Source organism: Aspergillus neoniger (assembly GCF_003184625.1).
Source record: "Aspergillus neoniger CBS 115656 unplaced genomic scaffold BO87scaffold_20, whole genome shotgun sequence".
Classification (NCBI taxonomy): Eukaryota; Fungi; Ascomycota; class Eurotiomycetes; order Eurotiales; family Aspergillaceae; genus Aspergillus; species Aspergillus neoniger.
The window spans coordinates 155821-168711 of NW_020291148.1; the positions used below are offsets into that span (position 1 = coordinate 155821).

The window sequence follows — 12891 nt, forward strand, 5'->3', positions numbered from 1 at the left end:
AGAACAAGAAGCACTCACTAATGGTGTCGTCGACCACCGGCAAGATACTCGAAACCCCACCAGGGCCTGCCTACTGGGTCGCCAACATGGTTTCGCCTGTGCTCTTTAGCCAGGCCGCACATGAGCTGATAACGGGACCAGAGGCTGTTGGTTGCCTTTTCGAAATTGGGCTAAGTGACGCACTATCCGGACCAATAAACCAGACCAAAAAAGCCGCCTCCTCATCAGTTAAGTATGTCTCGGCCTGGAAGCGCGGCCCTAACGCGATCTCGGCCTTGCTACATGCAGCTGGGACGCTGTTCTCCATGGGCTACCCCATATCGCTGACAAAATTCAACGATGAAGGAGGCGACGCTCACCCTGTGTTTGTGTCGGACCTACCCAACTACCAGTGGAACCACTCCGTGAAATACTGGCACGAAAGCGAATCCAGTCACGACTGGCGCTTCCGCAAGTTCCCCTATCATGACCTCCTTGGTAGCAAAACCCTCGGCAGTCCATGGACTAATCCAACATGAAAGAATGTGTTGCGGCTAAGCGACATCACTTGGCTGCGCGACCATCTTGTCGGAGACAGCGTCATCTTCCCCGCGGCGGGCTACATTGCTATGGCTATTGGAGCCATCTACCAGAAGACGTATGCAACTGGGCAGATCCCCGAGGGGACTTCCATCTCCGAACTCCCTTTCAAACTGCGCAACGTGACATTCCCCCAAATGCTCGCACTGGACACAAAAAGCGGTACCTAGATCCTATTGTCGTTACAACCGTGCTCCAGCGCTAAGGAGTCATGGCACGAGTTCACGGTCAGCACGATCACAAAGGATGGCTCAATTGAATAACACTGCCGAACCCCTGTAGACGTTGCTAACCAAAGTCTTCCTCGATCACTTGCCAATGCGTCAGATATTGCACCTTTGCAACACCCGGTCTCAGGCGCCGTATGGTACAAGGCCATGCGTCGGGTTGGCTACCACTTCGGGCCTTGCCTTCCAGCCCTGCCAGCAAGTCGAGGCCAAGGCGGACTCGCGTCAGTGCCGGGCGTGATATAATAGTATTGTTGAACCAACTCTGTTTGACTCTCTATTGAAGAAAAGTCCACTCATTGGACTCCTATAGGAGAATACTACTACTTCAGTATGTCAACCATCTTCTGTGGAATTCCATCGGTCAATAAAACCGGTGAGATGATGTCATATGGGGAGAAGAATAGAGGATCAGCCCGCAGCATCACTAGTACTTAGTACTCAACTGCACTTTCCAACTGGTCAGATGAAGACCAGCCCCGATACTAGTATATTTGCTAATAGATGGATCGGAAGTCGGCTCTACAAGCAGATCACCAATAACTGTTTCCATTGCAGTCCATGTGTTTGAATCTCCCCCACAATTTGCTAATCTGCTGACAAATCCATTGTGAATATCCCCATTAACCAGCTAACTATACAGCTACATCTTTCTTCACGATTCATCTTCCTCTGCCTAATCCAAGACAAGATTAACCTAGAGAAGGGTCAATATACACAATGACCAACTTCAACATCCAGATCATTTCCGACACCGTCTGCCCGGTACCTAAACCTACCCCCCTCATAACCCGGCCCATCCCACCCTCCAAACCAACAACTTCTCTCAAACAGATTATATAAATATATATATATATACTAACATAAAACGAAACAGTGGTGCTACGTCGGCTACCGCCGCCTCATGCGCGCGATCACAACCCACAAAGCCACCCACCCCGCAGACACATTCACCCTAACCTGGCACGCCTTCTACCTGAACCCGAACTCGCCGAGTTTCCCCGGCCTGGACAAGACCGAATACTACAAGTCGAAATTTGGCGCCGACCGTGCGCTTGCCATTTTCGATCGACTGGGTGCCGTGGGCCAGAGCGAAGGCATCAAGTTCAGTTTTGGTGGGAGGACGGGGAATACGCGGGACTCGCATCGGTTGATGTGGTATGCGGGGCAGAAGGAGAAGGAGAAGAAGGATGTAGAAGAGAAGAAAGAAGAGAGTGTGATTGGGGGCTTGCAGACGAGGGTAGCGGAGGAGTTGTTCCGGGCGTATTTTGAAGAGGAGAAGAATGTGACGGAGCGGGAGGTGTTGGTGCAGGCGGGGGTTGGGGCAGGGTTGGAGAGAAGTGAGGTTGAGAGGTTGTTGGATGGGGAGGAGGGAGGGAAGGAGGTTGATTTGGAGGCTGAGAAGGCGAGAAGGCAGTTGGTGACGGGCGTGCCGTACTATATGGTTCAGGGACAGTATGCTGTGGAAGGGGCGGATGAGCCGGAGACCTTTTTGGAGGTGTTTGAGCAGGTCAAGAAGAGTACTTGAAAGGGGGGTTATTACGATGTTAGATGACTATATGAGGAAATCTACAGGTTCTGTTGATCCCATGCAAATTACATTGCTCTATGGAGGCAGCAAATATGTAACACAAGCAGGAAGAAGTGTAACGTAGTGGAGTCTAGTCTTATAAGACAGCCATCCTTTTCCCCATTAAGTCCTCCGATAATTCACAGCCATAAGTCTTTGCAGTGGGGAGGAGAATTTGCGACCCCAAAGAGAATCCCCAAACGCCCGAGTTGACAAATGCGAGCAAGTAATATCCCCGGATGAATTCAGAAAGAGGAGACAAGGCATCCCTTCCGGCGCCGGAGTAAGCAAATGCGCGCTAAAGCCAAGACCCAGTGAATACGCAACTGGACGTCTCCCGGGATAATACACGTATGCGAAAGGGAATGGGGGGGAAGCAACAGCTGGCAACCAGTCCAGCGTAAGGCTCCATGACACCGAGTAAAAGCAGAAGAGAAAGGCAAAGTTGAAGAAATGAAGAAAGAAACGTCGTCAAGAGTCATTGCTCGTAGAAGGCATCTGTAAGGTGAGCAGAGATGTCACTAATCGTGCTAGGCCGGGCATTTAGCGTAGTCTAGTACTGGGAAGTCTGCTGCAACTTGAAGTCGGGAATGTAGTCAAACCAGTCCGTATCGGTATTGTAACGGTACGCCTTGAATTCAACACCGTACGGCTTAGGCTCCAACATGTAAAGCATCCCCAGAGGCACATCCAAAGAAGCAACCTCATCGCGCTTCAGGCCACGGAAGTACGCCAGCAGGACGCGGGCGACCGACCGGTGAGTGACCAGCAGCACATGGTCGGTCGTCCGCTCCACCTCAATGATCACGGCGCGAAGCCGGTTGATCACATCCAGATACCCTTCGCCTCCAGGGCCGGGGTAGCGGTAGTAGAGCTTGTCCTTCCGACGCGCTGCATACTCCTGAGGGAACTTTTCGCGGATTTCATCGTAAGTCATTCCTTCCATCTGGCCAGCATAGAGCTCATCAAGCATCTTCATTTGCTTGACATCATACTCATCTTCATTGAAGTAGTCGACGGTTTGCACGGAACGTTGCATCATCGACGACCAAACACAGAAGTTGCGAGGCCGGTCGCGGGGAATGTACGATGGGTTGGGAGGAGTGCTATCGCCAGCACGAGGGGGCAAACGCTGCAGCATTTCCTTCTGTCTCTGAACCAACTCCCACTGCTGCTTCTGATGGTCGATGAAACGGTTCAGCGCCTTTGCATAGCGATGGCCATTCTCACTCAATTCGGAGTCACCACCAATGCGGCCCAGCTGGTTGTCCTTGCTTTCACCGTGTCTGGTAATCCAGATTTGACGCGGGGAGAGGTTAAAGTTGAGCAAATAATAGACAACCTGCGACGAAAGGAAGCCATGGGTCTGATGAGAGACGATCTTGCGTCCAACATCAATCATCTGGATGTACGCCATGCTGTGCTTCTCTTCGTACTCGCCGAGAGGAACATAGGACTTCTCATAGAGCGCCACACGTCGTTTGAAGTCTTCGAGGGCCTTGACAGGGTCCTGATCTTTGTAATCGGGACCCGACAGCTTCAGACGCATGTTGGCTTCCAGCAATTCCGCGTCCACGCAGCTGCTTTCCAGGAACAAGATGTTCAGCTCGGGGCCAGCACGGTTGCGGATATGATCGACGATTGCCTTGCGGCGCTCCATGGTGCTGTTGGTGGCGTCAAGAATGCCGACACTGCCGCCCTCATCGAGGATGTAATCCAGAAGTTCATCCAACGTGTCCAAGGCCACCTGCTCTCGCAGCTTCACAGCCAGCTGGTTCTTAGGGTCGAAGAAATTGGCTGACTGGTCGATGGGCTCGGGAGATGCCTCGCGTATGGCATCCTGTTCGGCCGGAGACGCATTCATCGGTGGGACGATAGTGCTCTCGGAGGGATCCTCTTCCTTTCCGTTAACCAGGATCTTGGTAGGGACAGCAGGAGGCGGGAGGCTGCCATCGAAAGGCGGGACGTTGCCTTCAACTTCAGGGGGCGAGGTCACAGCGACCTCCGAGGCATTCGCAGCTGCTTCGGCCCTAAGGTCACTCTTCTTCGACGGCTGATTCATGGTGCCAACGCTGACACTGAGTCGACGCACGGAATCAACGAGCTCGCTATGAATGGTACTGGCTCTGTGACTCGGACGTCTTCCATCGGTAGCTGGAGACTTTCCGGCGGCCACACGACGACGTTCTCCTACGTTGAAGATCTCGGTATCGTGCTGCAGCCAATTTAGGTAACGGGCCAGCTTCTTCGTGACATAACTCTTTCCCCTGGCAGGGAGGCCGACCATGACAATAACCAGTTTCGAGCCCACATCACGTTGAGCAATACGTCCATCGGGAGAGACCTTCGACTTGGTGAGACCTGGGATATCGAGGGTAGTGGCACGAATTCGACCCGGGGTCGACGGAGTAGTATTGGCAGTACTAATGTGGATAGCTAGTTAGCTTGCAACGCCACAAACTCTGTTCCTGACTGTGTCCAGAAACAGCTGCGACAAATAAGGAGACGACTCCCGGGAAGATAGACACATGGCCCAATCCCAGAACTAAGATAAGAGGATGAACTCGGAGAAAAGGAAGTATGGAAGCAAACGCGCGGGGAAGACCGGGTCATCAGCCGGGCCAATATAACCCGAATTGACAGCCGTCGATCATTCCGGGGGAATACATAATAAACTAAAATCTTAAAAAAAAAAGAAAAAAGGGCTTTCACGATCTAGAATTTCGAGAGCAAAACGCCCCGAAACAGATCTAGACAGCAGACGAAAAAGAAACGGACCAACAGGAGCAAGGAAAAGGCGGGAGAACATACAAAGGTGGAGACGAGGGTGCGGTAGAAATCGGAGTGTCTGTTAGGGCAAACCCGACACCATCCTTGGGCACCTGCGATCCCCTGTGGGAATCGGAATGCAGTTCGTTGCCTAGCGCTCGTCCGACCAGTGATTTGGGGGGAGGCATAAGATTAGCGTCTTTCCCAGTTCCCGAGTGAGAAACGGATCCATTTGGTTTTCCTGGAGCACCGGCACGTTGGTGATCGGGGGCCGACGCGCACGTCATGATGGCGGATCGTGCAATATCGGTGTGTTGAGACATCCCCGCGAGTGGCGCAGGGATGCAGCCGAGATGCAAAGATGAATTGATAGGTGAACAACAGAATAAGAGGGAGAGCCAATGAGAGGATGACAACAGTGAGAATCACCTCCGATCTAATGCTGGCAGCGACCTCAAAACCAGGTCAACCACAGTCTTTACTCACGGAGGCGATGATGATGATCGAGGGGTAGGAACTGTTAGTTATTTGGAGAAGGATGGAGAAAAAAGAGTGAGGGGGAAGATGTTGTGTTGGTCGTCGCGCTGTGAGGCGGGCGGGATGAGTCAAATCCGCGCTCCCAACCAAACGTCACTTCAAATTCACTTGTTCGGCACACAACTCGTCACTTTGCTCGCTCTTTCCGTGAATGCAAGCCAGTCCACTTCTTTCTGAAGAGAGAGAGAGAGAGACCCTACAGTCGCGGTCGTGAATTTTATACCACCACGCGGTAGCAACTGCACCACCGCGTCTTCTTGAGTTAGATAGACGCTGGCAGAATCCCGCAGAACGGGGCTAAGTTCACAGCACGCAACGCTCTTCCAGGGCGGCGGAACCATGCAATGCAAAGCTCCTTATTCCGGCTCTTCCGAAGGCAAAACTGCAGGGCGCAGTTGAAACTAATAAGTGAAGTTATAGGCCAGGGTTTTGTGCACGAGGTGGGAAAGGCTAATTCGGTTGGATGATTCTTATCGTCTGGGTTGACGGAGGGTCTTGGAGGTCAAAGAGATTCCAACTGCGACCGGGCATATAAGAGGGTCACGTCCGTTGCTGATGAAGTCACTCCCGCCCACTCGTTCATGACAAACGGTGGAGCTTTTCCGCGGATTGATCAATCCATGGCCACCCCATGATGTCAAATCATATCCACTAATTTGCTACTTCTTACAATATGTGGACTTATGTACCAAAGTACATATTTAGAAAGTAACACTACTTGGTACACCCGGTTTTAACTATGTATCTAGTCTACTGCGGTTACAGAATGTCCGACCAGGTCCGCTAGTCATTCTGCACTGTCGATCATAGAGCTAAAAGCAAATAAAACAACCATTAAAGTGAATCCTTTAAATTCCGCACTAAGTTTGCAGATAGATAGTACCGATCGATAGTCACCGAGAAAATCTAGAATGCTTGGCCTAGGTAAGGGTGTCAGATGTCTTAGTGCCAGCAAGGCGAGTCAACAATCTTTCCAAGTTTCATTCAGATTGTCCTGCACTGTACAGATCCGATCATCTCCGTTGCAGCTTACCCAGTCTTGCTGGTTTCGGCCTCGTATTTTCTCCGTATATATCGGGTTGTTGTGTTCAATCGATTCAAAATCTACGACCTAATCCTTTCAGTCCGGATGCGAGCAAAAGTAGTGGACGGAGATATCGACCGAGTCAGCATTTTACTTCCCAGAATGTAGTTCGATCTATTTCACAATCTGGCCATGGATTGTGGTTTAACTCCAAGCCGGCTGTCTGCAGGACATGCAGTTCCCTGTCCCGATTCAGCTAAACGAAGCGACAGCTATCAGCATCCGCTAGGCATTCAAACAAAGAGCTGTTGCTCTTCGCTTTCTACACTGCAACCGGATATTTCTATAATAGGTTGAGTTACATTAGTGCTACGTTTCAGAACCCTTCGCTTCAAGTTTGGCTAGTACTAAGCACTCTTTGTTCTGGATTAATAGGGCCAAAACATGACGAGTATTCTCTTCTATTGCTGGCCGAAAAGTAGTATGCACATTGGCTATACCTCCAGCCACTTATCGTCTTGTATATACATTTGATACCACATTAACTTGTGAGCTGCTATATTTGAATTCCATATGTCATATCCATACTTCCATATGCCAGTGATGATTTGCCAACCAAGTGTCTGAAGCAAACCTCTCTATTGCTCAGAGTATCTCTTATCTTATGCAATGGAACCCATGGAACTTTAAATTCCCCAACTGCAAGAGGAGAACCGGCTATATTTCGTACCAATGAGTCTGATACTCGACTGTAGGCCTCATGCAAGACTCAAGTCTCAAAGTCACTGAACTTTATATCAAGACTTTCTGATAGAAACATGCCCCCCATAGCCTGTCCCATATTCTGATTGAATCTTCCTTGTACTCCTGTCTCATCACTTATTGGACGTCTCCCCAGACACTCCTCTTTGATAAATATATATCTCGCAAGAGAATAACAATCGTTCTCCTGAGACTCCATGGCGTTTCTGCCATTTGGCACAAAACATAATGCCGATGATAGCAGAATTTATTTACTTGCTATGTTAGATGTCAGTATTAGGGTACCAACAGACTACCCAGTATCTTATGGCTGATTGCGGTTGACTCTTCGTTGGACATCTAAACTAAATTCTGTATATCGGCCACTTTCTGCCCAGTCCGATGATCAAGTGCATCAACCTGTGACCACACGTCGGTCTCCTTCAACCTCCAAGGTAATATATACTCATATATCACAGCGCTGAGTTGGTTGCATACCATTGCCATTATAGCTACTCTATAAGCAGCCACAATAGGTTTGCAGATCGCTAGACTAGCGTCTTCCAGGACGCTTTAACTTGAACCAATAAGGACAAAAGTAATTGGGCCAAACTCTCGCAATGTATTCAATAAAGAAGGGACATCTTGAGTCCCTCACTAATTGAAGAGACATCGTCTCCAGCATAGGTAGTGTAGTCGAAAATTTCAGTCTTTGAGACCAGGCCATCTAACGCAGAGGCCATTGATATCGAAAGGACATCCACTAGTAATTATGGGCTTTGGTAGTTGTATTATACGGACTCTTTACTCGCTGCAGACTACCTGACAGTTTGTGGTCCGTATCGGCTCTCTAGCATCTGAGGATTAGTGTGATAGAGCGCTGTTATAACTCGCTCTATTTAATAAGAGGATATCGCCACTGGTGACTGGATAATTCTCTAAAAATATAGCCCAAGATTTCTTCTGTTCACCAATAGATCTTGTGGCATGTCCGCGATAATATGCCCTTAAGGGTGTTGTGCAGCCCGTAATGGTGTGTCATATGTATTGTGCTAACACGCCAGTGCAGTACCATTGCTCTGATACTGTTGTATAGTTTCAATTCTGCGTCTAGACGACTGTCCATAGTACGAATGAGATTTATTTGTCGTTTCTGCAGATCGTTCATATTTTACGTTGGTCTCTCTTTCCAGTTGAAAGTGCTCAGCCAACGCAGTTGTGTCATGGTTTTACCTAGAGATTCCATTGATTATATTCGGGACCATATTTCTTTCAACAGATAAGGCACTCATTGTGGAGTGTACCTCGTCCTTTTATAGTGTCACTGAAAGCCAATAGAAGTATATAAGTCATGTCGATGAGCAAGACATCTACAACAGTCAAGGTCAACTTTTCCCAGAGATAGTAGGCTTTTGTAACTGGTTTTTTAATGTATATGATACTTTGGCTATCCATTTTATCAAATTCATCGACCCGGCTATTAAGGTGCCACGTATCCAAGATGATGGGAGTTTTATGAAGAGAAGAGTTGGATACGGAGGATACTGCAGTTTATATATTGGAGGGCTACATAAGAGCTGGTGAAGTCGGGAAGGGGTCGTGAATAGATGTATGAATTAGACCATGAGTAATTGAATACGAAGAGACAGATTAACCATACAAGAAGGTAATGTACAGAAAGTATTCCCTTCGGGACATGTTGCAAGGAGAACTGCAGACCAATCCGACTATTCGACACGCCGTCCCGAGCACGCTTCGGACCGTTACGTATCGTCAGTAGCGCCACCATAGTTTGGAGTGGACTAGACCGGTAATCATCTCCCGTAGCAGCGACATAGAGTACCGTGTAACGAGTTACGAGCATTGCAGGCAATGGTTCGAGCATAGACAACATGATAATCCTAGACAGTGAGGCTGCCAGTTCGGGTGACTGAGAGCGGTAATGCTCCATCTCGTCATGAACCGCAGGTCCCACATACCCGGGCAGGAAATGTCTTACTCGTGTTGCAAGTTTATCCCTGTCGGGCCACCCCTCAACTTTGCGCTGGAACGTCGATATGGCTTGATGTTGGCGGAAGTCGGCTCGGCACACCCGCGTGCCACGTCTCTCGACTGCACTTGGAGGATGAGCCCGTCGCATCCTGCATGTACTTGGCAGGTACGCAGTAGGTTGTAGACATACTGCCTAAAGTGTCTTGGCGAGGCGTGACCGCCTATTTGTCCAGCCTCACGGTCAGCGCGATAAGGGTCGCGTAGGCGGCAATGCTAAGGGCCGTCAACACCACCACGGCATTTCCACTAGTTCTGAACTTGTGACGAATGCCATCCTCCCCTATCTCGGAAAAGAATTGCCGATTGCCTTGTTGACGACGGAAGAGTCCGATGATAAGCACGCCCGTGCCGTAGATGGCGAAAAGCGCTCCAGTGCTATAGAACTCGCTGGTGAAGATCTTCAATACCACCAGGGCGAAAGAGAACTGGGATAAAGCTGTACGGATGTAGGCGCCTTCGAAAGTCCGCTGCGCTGCTCGTACTTCGACAATCTCATCCGAAGTTAGCGCGACTGTGCGGGCACGGTGCATCCGCAGCCGGTAACGGTCCGCGGCGCGACGCTGGAGCCAGTCAGTACAGAGACATCATTATAGATGCAAATCTCATTGTAGGAAGAATAAGCCGTGTGGTAATCGCCAGTCAGCCAACGCACCTCAAACATCATGACGTGTCATGTAATATCTGAGTGGTACGACTCGAGTTCTCCGATCGACGGGATACTGGAGTGAAGGGGCGACTGTTTGGCTCCTCGTTTGGTGATGAGAAGCGAACTGAGGGGACTTCCGATATGGTTGAAGTTAGGCCCCAAAAAGTATGCCACCTCGAAAGTCGACAAGTCGACATGAAAAATTTAAGATGGACGTTGGGCAAGTCGAAGGATGATGAGGGGATTAAGCTAAGCAGCCTGGTCTTTCACGTGGTCTAGCTGCACTGGAAGAGGAATAGCACGCGACCATGGCACCTGGTGGCTCAACTTGGCATTACGCTGCATCGTCTGCTGTAGCCTGTAGCCTATAGCCTTTTCGCTACGTGGAGGACTTGCGATCCTGGGTCAATTGTAGAGTAGCAAATGGATTACTCATATTAAAGAGATGAAGCTCAAGAGCATACTAAGATAAGTACTTTTCCGAGAGAAAACTGGAGACAGGCTTGAGCCATGACATCAAGGGCCCCCGGATTGTCCACCAATGGCCGATCGTCTTTCTCTAAGCAGTCCCCGTCGGCGACCGACATTTCCCAAAACAGGCGGCATTTCAATCGCCGCCCCCAACTTTGTCTCCTCGTCGGAGTTCAGGCCGAGCCGTAAATGGGGGTGGGTTTAACCGGGTTAGTTGAATGCGAGGAGACAATTCGAGGCCACCGCTCCGAACACTTCATCTTCTACCGTCTTTTCCTCTCTTGACTATCCTTGATTTCTCCTCATCTCTTCTTTCCTTTTCCCTCTCGCGGGTCACATTCGACAATTGTAACAAAACCAATTGCTACGACCCAAGCATCTCTTTGAATAGCAAGATGAGCAAGGTATTCGACGCGGCGGAAGGTTAGTATACCCCGGAATTCCCCATGCAGCGCACAATTGTCATCTCAAGATAGAGTCACAGTCTTGAAACTAACTGAAGACCCTCAGTCGCAAAACACAACACTCCAGAGAGCTGCTGGGTAATACTCTACGGAAAAGTTTACGATGTATGTTCACCCAATCATACATCTTTTTGTGGCTTAACCGAAACTAAACACTCCAACTCAATCAGGTCACCGACTTTCTCTCAGAGCACCCTGGTGGTGCCAAGATAATTCTCAAGCTTGCAGGGAAAGATGCCACAGAGGAATACGACCCTATTCACCCTCCGGGCATTCTGGAGGAGAATTTGAAGCCCGAAGCATTCTTGGGAACGGTGAATGCCGACACGCTGCCGAAAGTACAAGCGGAGCCGGCCTCAGATGCGGGGGAAAAGGAAGGCCCGCCTCCGATGGAGAGTCTACTCAACATGGACGATTTCGAGCAAGTGGCCACCAGAAATGTCAGCAAGAAGGCATGGGCCTACTACTACTCAGCTTCTGACGACAAAATCACGAAACATTTCAATACTGAAGTTTACCGATCCATCTTGCTGCGACCACGGGTATTCATCGACTGCACGCGATGTGACCTGGATACTACAGCTCTGGGCAACAAGATCGGCATGCCCATCTACGTCTCCCCCGCAGCCATGGCTCGTTTGGGCCACCCAGCAGGTGAAGCTGGCATTGCGGAGGCCTGTCGCAGCTTCGGGGCCATGCAGATCATTTCCAACAACGCCTCAATGACCCCAGAGCAGATCGTGCAGGACGCCGCACCAGACCAAGTATTTGGATGGCAATTGTATGTCCAAACAGACCGGAAGAAGAGTGAGGCCATGCTGGTACGCATAAACAAGCTCAAGGCGATCAAGTTCATTGTTCTCACTCTGGACGCGCCTGTGCCTGGAAAGAGAGAGGACGACGAGCGCGGCAACACCGTGGGCGCATCAGCACCAGTTCCGAGCGCCACAAAGGCCGCAGACAAGTCTTCGAAAGATATCAACAACGGAGGGGGAGGTGTCGGACGTCAGCTTTTCGCGGGTACGGATCCAACCCTCACATGGAAGGAGACTCTGCCGTGGTTGGCTAAGCAGACCGACCTACCCATTGTCCTCAAGGGTCTTCAGACTCACGAGGATGCTTACATTGCATCCCTTCACACTCCCCAGGTTAAAGGCATTATCCTTTCCAACCATGGTGGACGTGCTCTCGACACCGCCCCTCCAGCTGTGCACACATTACTCGAAATCCGGAAATATTGCCCGGAGGTCTTTGATAAGTTGGAAGTATGGATTGACGGCGGTATCCGCCGTGGCACAGACGTTGTCAAGGCACTCTGTCTGGGCGCAAGGGGCGTCGGTATTGGACGCCCTGCGCTGTGGGGCTTAGGAGCCGGTGGTGTTGAGGGTGTCAAGCGCACTCTGCAGAGTACGTATATGGATCCGAGATTCAAATAGGACATCTGCTGACTTTGGATATTTAGTTCTGTCCGACGAGACCAAGACATGCATGCGGTTACTCGGTGTTGAGCGTGTGGAGGATCTAGGACCCCAACATGTAAGTGTCGGCTGCATTCCACTTCTTTTGTCGTCTTTCCAGCACTAACTGACTATGCGACAGATCAACACCCGCCTTGTAGAACAGCAAATCTACGATGGACCGTCAGGGCTGGAAGGTATCCGAAGCACATACCGTGCCAAACTATGAACCGAGCGACATCTGGAATGCGAGTATACATCCTAGCATCTCTGTTCTTTGTAGAGAAATAGACATGGCGGTAACCATTACTACTTGCAAGCCTGACTTGACTGTCCGTAGAATGCATATAGCGT

The 12891-nt window shown here is 50.1% G+C and overlaps 6 protein-coding genes across 6 annotated transcripts; 3 read left to right on the top strand and 3 right to left on the bottom strand.

Moving 5' to 3' along the window:
- Positions 1–20: 20 nt before the first annotated feature.
- On the top strand, positions 21–1138 carry BO87DRAFT_459849 (uncharacterized protein; the record flags this gene model as incomplete). The annotated part of the gene is made up of 2 exons (XM_025628979.1): positions 21–454; positions 539–1138. 2 exons carry the CDS (start codon positions 21–23, stop codon positions 747–749), a joined length of 645 nt encoding a protein of 214 aa, XP_025478718.1. The 3' UTR covers positions 750–1138.
- A 132-nt stretch (positions 1139–1270) lies between these two features.
- On the top strand, positions 1271–2370 carry BO87DRAFT_459850 (DsbA family oxidoreductase). The gene is made up of 2 exons (XM_025628980.1): positions 1271–1571; positions 1684–2370. Exons 1-2 carry the CDS (start codon positions 1527–1529, stop codon positions 2332–2334), a joined length of 696 nt encoding a protein of 231 aa, XP_025478719.1. The 5' UTR covers positions 1271–1526; the 3' UTR covers positions 2335–2370.
- Positions 2371–2929: 559 nt separating this feature from the next.
- BO87DRAFT_310635 (6-phosphofructo-2-kinase PFK26) lies at positions 2930–5468 on the bottom strand (the record flags this gene model as incomplete). Its single annotated transcript, XM_025619512.1, has 2 exons — positions 2930–4799; positions 5188–5468. The coding sequence occupies 2 exons, from the start codon at positions 5466–5468 to the stop codon at positions 2930–2932; spliced, it is 2151 nt and encodes a 716-aa protein (XP_025478720.1).
- Positions 5469–8788: 3320 nt separating this feature from the next.
- On the bottom strand, positions 8789–9794 carry BO87DRAFT_85111 (uncharacterized protein). Its single transcript, XM_025629621.1, has one exon. The coding sequence runs from the start codon at positions 9585–9587 to the stop codon at positions 8961–8963; it is 627 nt and encodes a 208-aa protein (XP_025478721.1). The 5' UTR covers positions 9588–9794; the 3' UTR covers positions 8789–8960.
- On the bottom strand, positions 9601–10215 carry BO87DRAFT_377413 (uncharacterized protein). The gene has a single exon (XM_025623545.1). It carries the CDS (start codon positions 10027–10029, stop codon positions 9661–9663), a length of 369 nt encoding a protein of 122 aa, XP_025478722.1. The 5' UTR covers positions 10030–10215; the 3' UTR covers positions 9601–9660.
- Positions 10216–10576: 361 nt separating this feature from the next.
- Positions 10577–12883, top strand: BO87DRAFT_377414 (FMN-dependent alpha-hydroxy acid dehydrogenase). Its single transcript, XM_025623546.1, has 5 exons — positions 10577–11039; positions 11127–11185; positions 11251–12487; positions 12543–12616; positions 12680–12883. Exons 1-5 carry the CDS (start codon positions 11012–11014, stop codon positions 12764–12766), a joined length of 1485 nt encoding a protein of 494 aa, XP_025478723.1. The 5' UTR covers positions 10577–11011; the 3' UTR covers positions 12767–12883.
- The last annotated feature ends 8 nt before the right edge of the window (positions 12884–12891 follow it).

Coding starts and splice junctions, on each gene's coding strand:
- BO87DRAFT_459850 (XM_025628980.1), top strand. CDS start 1,527: ATGACCAACTTCAACATCCAGATCATTTCCGACACCGTCTGCCCG. Junction 1,572..1,683: donor TTTCCGACACCGTCTGCCCG/GTACCTAAACCT, acceptor AAAACGAAACAG/TGGTGCTACGTCGGCTACCG.
- BO87DRAFT_85111 (XM_025629621.1), bottom strand. CDS start 9,587: ATGCGACGGGCTCATCCTCCAAGTGCAGTCGAGAGACGTGGCACGCGG.
- BO87DRAFT_377413 (XM_025623545.1), bottom strand. CDS start 10,029: ATGCACCGTGCCCGCACAGTCGCGCTAACTTCGGATGAGATTGTCGAA.
- BO87DRAFT_377414 (XM_025623546.1), top strand. CDS start 11,012: ATGAGCAAGGTATTCGACGCGGCGGAAG. Junction 11,186..11,250: donor TCTACGGAAAAGTTTACGAT/GTATGTTCACCC, acceptor CAACTCAATCAG/GTCACCGACTTTCTCTCAGA. Junction 12,617..12,679: donor AGGATCTAGGACCCCAACAT/GTAAGTGTCGGC, acceptor ACTATGCGACAG/ATCAACACCCGCCTTGTAGA.